This window comes from Chiloscyllium plagiosum, chromosome 9 (assembly GCF_004010195.1).
Source record: "Chiloscyllium plagiosum isolate BGI_BamShark_2017 chromosome 9, ASM401019v2, whole genome shotgun sequence".
NCBI classification, from domain to species: Eukaryota; Metazoa; Chordata; class Chondrichthyes; order Orectolobiformes; family Hemiscylliidae; genus Chiloscyllium; species Chiloscyllium plagiosum.
Window position 1 is genome coordinate 104,601,528 of NC_057718.1, and position 7,361 is coordinate 104,608,888.

General features: G+C 43.2%; 1 protein-coding gene across 1 annotated transcript in view; it reads left to right on the forward strand.

Moving 5' to 3' along the window:
• rab1ab (RAB1A, member RAS oncogene family b) overlaps positions 1 to 7,361 on the forward strand; it is a 28,941-nt gene that overhangs the window by 18,375 nt on the left and 3,205 nt on the right. The window contains exons 3-5 of the mRNA XM_043696690.1: positions 540 to 635; positions 2,369 to 2,464; positions 6,832 to 6,963. Coding sequence (XP_043552625.1) covers positions 540 to 635; positions 2,369 to 2,464; positions 6,832 to 6,963 — 324 coding nt within the window. The remainder of the gene's footprint in view (positions 1 to 539; positions 636 to 2,368; positions 2,465 to 6,831; positions 6,964 to 7,361) is intronic.

Here is a 7,361-nt window from a genome sequence, read left to right on the forward strand (position 1 = left end):
TGGCACTCCACTGGTCACAGGCCTCCAGTCTGAAAAACAACCCTCCACCACCACCTTCTGTCTTCTACCTTTGAGCCAGTTCTGTATCCAAATAGCTAGTTCTCCCTGTATTCCGTGAGATCTAACCTTGCTAACCAGTGTCCCATGGGGAACCTTGTGAAACGCCTTACTGAAGTCCATATAGATCACATCTACCGCTCTGTCCTCATCAATCGTCTTTGTTACTTCCTCAAAAAATATGGCAGTCTATTCCTTTTGAAGGTAAACAGCATTTTTAAAACAGCTGTAACCATTATTAACACTGAGTGCACTTTTAGGTCCTATCTTTGCAGAGAGGTACTTCATAATTTCTTAACATGTTTCCAAAATGCAACCCAGTTCTGGGTTTGAATAGATATTACAGTCCAGATGGGTGAAGCCACGAAACCATAACACTGAGAACAATTCAGATTGATTGTTAATCGACAGCAAGGTGGTGGTTTCATTCTGGTCACACTGTACTTCACAATATCAAGCTTGAATATTCTGTTAATTTCCAGGATGATACGTACACAGAAAGTTATATCAGTACAATCGGTGTGGACTTCAAAATCAGAACTATAGAGTTAGACGGCAAGACTATCAAACTTCAAATTGTAAGTATCTCTAAATGCTGCAGAATTTAAATAATGAAATTGCTAGAATCCAGGTAAAATATTTCTAATGTGCTATTTCATGATTTTTAAATGAAAACACAAAACAAATTTGGAAAACTGACTCATGTTTTAGTGTTACAGGAGGTGATAGCATAGTAGTATTGAGACTAAAATAGCAATCCAGATCCCCTGGCTAATGTTTTGGGGACGTCCATTCAAATCCTATCATTTCCTATCAATTCCTGCAGTACTGGTATCTGCTGAACAATGTGGGAAGTTTCCCAAGCAAGTCCCACACAAAGCAGAACAAATCAAATCCAGTAAATTACCACCCCATCAGTCTACACCGCATCAGTAAAGTGATGGAATGTGGCATCAGTAGTGCTGTCGAATAGCACCTGCTCAGTGACACCCAGTTTGAGTTCCGCCAGGACCCCTCAACTCCTGACCTCATTACAGCCTTGGTTCAAACATGGACTAAAGAGTTGAACTCCAGAGGTGAGAGTGATAGCCCTTGATATCAAGACCACTTTTGATGGAACCCCAGCAAATCTGGTGGGGATGGGGATCTGAGTGGTAGGGAGTCATATTCTGCACTGGTTGTAATTGTACCTGGCACATAGGAAAATGGTTGTGGTTGTTGGAGGTCAATTATCTCAGCTCCGAGACACCTCTGCATGCATCCCTCAGGATAGTGTCCCAGACCCAGTCATCATCAGCTGCTTCATCAATGGCCTCCCCTCCATCAGGTCAGAAGTGGAAATATCTGCTGATAATTGCACCATGCTCAGCATCATCACACTCCTAAGATGCTGAAACAGTCCATGTCCAAATGCTGCAAAGCCTGAATAAAATCCAGGCTTGGACTGGCAAGTGGGGGAGTAGTATTTGTGCCACAGATGTCTGCCAGTGATTAGCTTCCATAAGGAACATCTATGTACTGCCCCTTGACAATCAATGGCATCACCATCACTGATCTCCCTGACTCTCAACATTCCGGGGGTTACCAGTGACCAGACTGGACCCAGCCGTGTAAATGCAGGGGATGCAGGAGCATGTCATAGGCTAGAAATACTGCAGCTAGTAACTCTCACCTGACTCCCCAAAGCCTGTCAACCATCGTCAAATCAGCAGTGTGATGGAATACTCCCCACTTGCCTGGTGGATACTACTCTCCCACAGCACCCATCCAGGATAAAACAGCCTACTCGATTGGCACCACATCCGCAAACATCCACTCCCTCCACCACCAATGCTCAGAAGCAGCAACAGTGTGTATTATCTATAAGATGCACTGCAGAAATTCACCAAAGATTCTCAGACAGCACCTTCCAACTCACAACCACTTCCATTGAGAAGGACAAGGGCAGCAGATACATAGGACCACCACCATCTTCAAGCTACTTGCCAAACTGACTTGGAAACATATGGCTGTCCTTTCAGTGTTCCTGGGTTGAAATTCTGGGAATTCCCTCTCTAAAGGTACATGGACTGTGGCGGTTCATGAAGGCACCTTGCCACCACCACCTCAAGGGCATCTGGGGATGGGCAATAAAAGCTTGCCTGGTCTGTGAGACCCACATCCCACATGTGAGTTTCTTTTTAAACACAACGTGCATGGGCAATAATAGCTGGCATCCACTTCAGAATAATTATTGTTTAAGATTCTGACCCATTAGCTGCGATGATTTCAACTCTGACTGAAAAGGAATTTCTGTTTCTCTTGCTTCCAGTGGGACACAGCTGGTCAGGAAAGGTTTCGAACAATCACGTCCAGTTATTACAGAGGAGCACATGGCATCATAGTCGTATATGATGTTACAGACCAGGTACGGTAAAACTACACAGTGAAAGCATGTTGGTCAGATGTAGTTATATCATTAAAACTCAATCTGCTCATGGAAAATGAGCTCTTGACGTCAGGCATAGTTACCTCCTTACAACAGGACCTTGATCTGATGAGCCAGTGAGCTGACGAGTGGCAGGTGGAGTTTAATTTAGATAAATGTGAGGTGCTGCATTTTGGAAAGGCAAATTTTAGCAGGACTTAATGGTGAGGTCCTAGGGAGTGTTGCTGAACAAAGAGACCTTGGAGTGCAGGTTCATAGCTCCTCGAAAGTAGAGTTGCAGGTAGATAGGATAGTGAAGAAGGCGTTTGGTATGCTTTCCGTTATTGGTCAGAGCATTGAGTACAGGGGTTCGGAGGTTATATTGCAGCTATATTGGATATTGGTACGGCCATTTTAGAATATTGCATGAATTCTGGTCTTCCTGCTATAGGAAGGATGTTCTGAAACTTGAAAGGGTTCCGAAAAGATATACAAGGATGTTGCCAGGGTTGGAGAGTTTGTGCTATCAGGGAAGGCTGAGGCTATTTTCCCTAGAGCTTCAGAGGCTGAGGAGTGACCTTATTGAAGTTTATAAAATCATGAGAGGCATGACTAAGATAAATAGACAAGTCTTTTCTCCAGAATGGAGAGACCAGAACTAGAGGGCATCAGTTTAAGGTGAGAGGGGAAAGATATAAAAAGGATCTAAGGGGCAACTTTTTCACAGGGTGGTGTGTGTATGGAATGAGTTGCCAGAGGAAGTCGTGGAGGCTGGTACAATTACAGCACTTAAAAAGGCATCGTATATGAATAGGGAGGGTTTAGTGTTATGGACCAAATGCTAGAGAAATGACACTAGATTAATTTAAGCTATCTGGTCAGCATGGATGAGTTGGACTGAAGGGTCTGTTCCTGTGCTGTACAGCTCTTATGCAAAAGGTTGTCTAGGTAGATAGAGACAGAGGATTGTATCTGTTGTCTTCAGTCCCACCACTCCCCTGCTTCATTTTAATTGTCTGATTTAAGCTTCTTTGCATTCTTTATAAAGTACCAGTCAGTCTATTTTAGTACCTTTGGGCATAGGTTTTCTTTTCCTGGGTGAGTTAAAGAGCTGAATATTGTACAACATAGACTGGGGATCTTGCAATTACAATCAAAACAAAAATATGTGCATATTAAGTGAATGAAATTGACCCATGAAATGCGCTAATATAAGTGTTGAATATAATTAACTTTTGGTCATTTCAATCATACAAATGTAGAACTGATAAACACACTGGAAAACGTGAAAGCATATTAGGCAGATACAGTTACATCATTAAAACCAAAACTGTTCATGAAAATGATGTCGGCCAGTGGTTAAATGTTGTAGCACTCCCTGTTGACTTCAGTGGATAAATAGACAAGGTGGACAAATGTGGATGATCATATCTTGATTCTAATCTGTGTATAGTGAACAGGTCTCACTCAACACCAGTGGAGTCATTGCAGTTTGTCTGAATCTTTCTGGAGCAAGAGATTTCAATGGATAAAACTTCTTCCTGTTTGATTTCTACACCTTGGCCTGATCACTGATGCATGTACCACTTGAACCAAAATGTAAATTTAAATCCCACTTCAGGTTTTGAGAATAACATCTCAATTGACATTCAAGGACACAGTTGATGCACTAAACTAAGTCTGTCTGGTTTGCTGAATGAAACAGGTCCCTTCAAAAAACTGGGAGAAAGTGAGGACTGCAGATGCTGGAGTACCAGAGTTAGAAAAATGTGGTGCTAGAGAAACAAAGGCCAGGCAGCATCCGAGGAGCAGGAGAATCGACGTTTTGGGCATAAGCCCTTCATCAGGAATGACTTAAATCTATATCCACTGGTAATTGAGCCCTCCATCTAGGGGAAAGGTTACTCTTGTCTACCCTATCAATGCCACTTATATTTTTATACTTTTCAATCTTGTGACTTCTCAATCCTCTCTGCTCTGATTAAAAACAACCCCAGTGTTTTTTCATAACTAAAGCTCTCCAGCCTTGGCAACATCCTGGTAAATCTCTGCACCATCCTTTTCAAGACCAGCTAGGGATGGGTGATAAATGCTGACCAGCCAATGACAACCATGTCCCACAAGGAGAGTTTTTTTTAAAATAGGCCTGAGTTTGCCACGCTCAGACATGAAAAGTTGCCAGGTGACCTCAGATTATTCCAGAAGGGTAAGATATTTCAGATGTGTAAGTAACTAGCAGTTTCATACTGCTGCTATGCACCGGGAATACAAGTGGTGTTTGCTACTTAGGGTGCTGCCGTCAAGTCAAAAAAACCTCCTGCCTACCAAACAAATAAGTAGTGTGTATGAGTATTAGTGTTGGTGTAGGCTGAATGTCCCAGAGTCAGACAGATCACATGAGACAATGTGTTCCTTCACTTTTCACAATAGCCAAGGTACTAATCACACTCCAGTCAGACTTTGCAAACCTGAAACACTGAATTTTATTACATTAATTCCTGGAATGGCAGGTTGTCTTATGAGGAAAGGTTCGATAAGCTTGACTTGTACCTCCTGGAAGTTACTGGAGTAAAAGACAATTTGGTTTAAGCGTATAAAATCTTGAGGAGCCTTGGCAGGATAAATTTAGAAAGAACGCTCCCTCTTATGGAAAATTCTAAAACTATGGGTTATTGGTCACTTCTGAGGAAAGGTCACTGGACTTGAAATGTTAACTCTGATTTCTCCCACAAATGCTGTCAGACCTGCTGAGTTTTTCCAGCAATTTCTGTTGTTAAAACAGATAAGGTGATTTTTTTATTTCTCTGAGTGTTGTGGGTCTTTGGAACTCCTTAACCTGAAAGCAGATTTCTTGAATAATTTTAAAGTAGATAGTGTTCCACGACCTGTTTAATCAGAATCTATCAGGATCGAGTGCTGAATGACCAACTCCTAATTCATATGTTTGTAATGTAACTGTTAGTTGTAATTTTGTGATTGGATAGTATTTGCTAACTGCATCTTCAGCTGCTTCACCAATGACCTTCCTTCCGTCATAAAGTCAAAAGTGGGAATGTTCATCGGTGATTGCACAATGTTCACCATTTGCGACTTCTCAGATACTGAAACAATCCATGTTCAAATACAACAAGATCTGGACAATATCCAGACTTGGGCTGACACTCCTTCTTCAAAGACCGCAATTTCCCCTCAGACGTGGTTGACGATGCTCTCCACCGCATCTCCTCCACTTCCTGCTCCTCCGCCCTTGAACCCCACCCCTCCAATCGCCACCAGGACAGAACCCCACTGGTCCTCACCTTCCACTCCACTACCCTCCAGATACATCGCATCATCCTCCGTCATTTCTGCCACCTTCAAAATGACCCCACCACCAGGGATATATTTCCCTCCCCACCCCAATCAGCATTCCGGAGAGACCAATCCCTCCGCGACTCCCTCGTCAGGTCCACACCCTCCACCGACCCAACCTCCACTCCCAGCACCATCCCCTGCAACCACAAGAAATGCAAAACTTGCGCCCACACCTCCCCCCTCACCTCCCTCCAAGGCCCCAAAGGTAGGAGGTGCAAAACTTGCGCCCACACCTCCCCCCTCACCTCCCTCCAAGGCCCCAATGGATCCTTCCATATCCGTCCCAAATTCACCTGCACCTCCACACACATCACTTACTGTATCCGCTGCACCCGATGTGGTCTCCGCTACATTGGGGAGACAGGCCGCCTACTTGCGGAACGTTTCAGGGAACACCTCTGGGACACCCGGACCAACCAACCCAACTGCCCCGTGGCTGAACACTTTAACTCCCCTTCCCACTCTGCCGAGGACATGCAGGTGCTTGGCCTCCTCCATCGCCAGACCCTGACCACACGACACCCCGGAGGAAGAGTGCCTCATCTTCCGCCTAGGAATTATGCCCGAAACATCGATTCTCCTGCTCCTCAGATGCTGCCTGGCCTGCTGTGTTTTTTCAGCATCACATTTTTCAACCCTTCAAAAAACTGCTCTGCTAACCAAACATTCCCCTCTTCTAAAACAACACATTAGCTGAACAGTCATATCTTAAAGTAGATGTGGTTTGGTTTTGGGTAATTCTTTGCACCAGATGTGTCTCTTTGTGAAAAGAGACAACTCCATTAGATCTTTTACCTTTTTGATCTGAGCATTTTTGGTCTTTTTGGCTTTTCTTTAAATGAGATTTGGGTTGCGAATCAAAAAGTGCGACCAGTGGAAGTAAACCTCCATCGACATTCTCTTTCAGGATGGAATCTCTGGTCAGGGTTTGTGAACCTGCTCCTGAATGTACCTTTGGGACGATGAGGAAGAGACGGCTACCTTTTCAAACTATTTTTGTTTCTTTCCTCCAGGAGTCCTTCAACAATGTAAAGCAGTGGCTTCAGGAGATAGATCGTTATGCCAGTGAAAATGTTAACAAGTTATTGGTAGGGAACAAATGTGACCTGACAACAAAGAAAGTAGTGGACTATACAACAGCAAAGGTATGTTGTGAAAAGTCAGTCTCTGATGTTCTTGAACTTAAGGCCAGCATTTCATTGCATTTTCCTGAAAAGTTAGTAGTGAGGGAAGTATTTGAATTCATTTCTGCAAATATATTGGCAGTACTAGACAATAGCAAGAAACAGGCTAACCTTTAAATACTTAAAAACTAAACTTGACTCTTTAAAAAAAGTTTATCTCTTAAAATTATTGCACTGATAATGGTTTCCACTGTTACATTTGAATAGAGATCTTAAGAGGTACAGTTAGTAAGTTTGCAGAAGACATCAAAATTGGAGGTGTAGTGGACAGCGAAGAGGGTTACCTCAGATTACAACAGGATCTTGACCAGATGGGCCAATGGGCTGAGAAATAGCAGATGGAGTTTAATTCATAAATG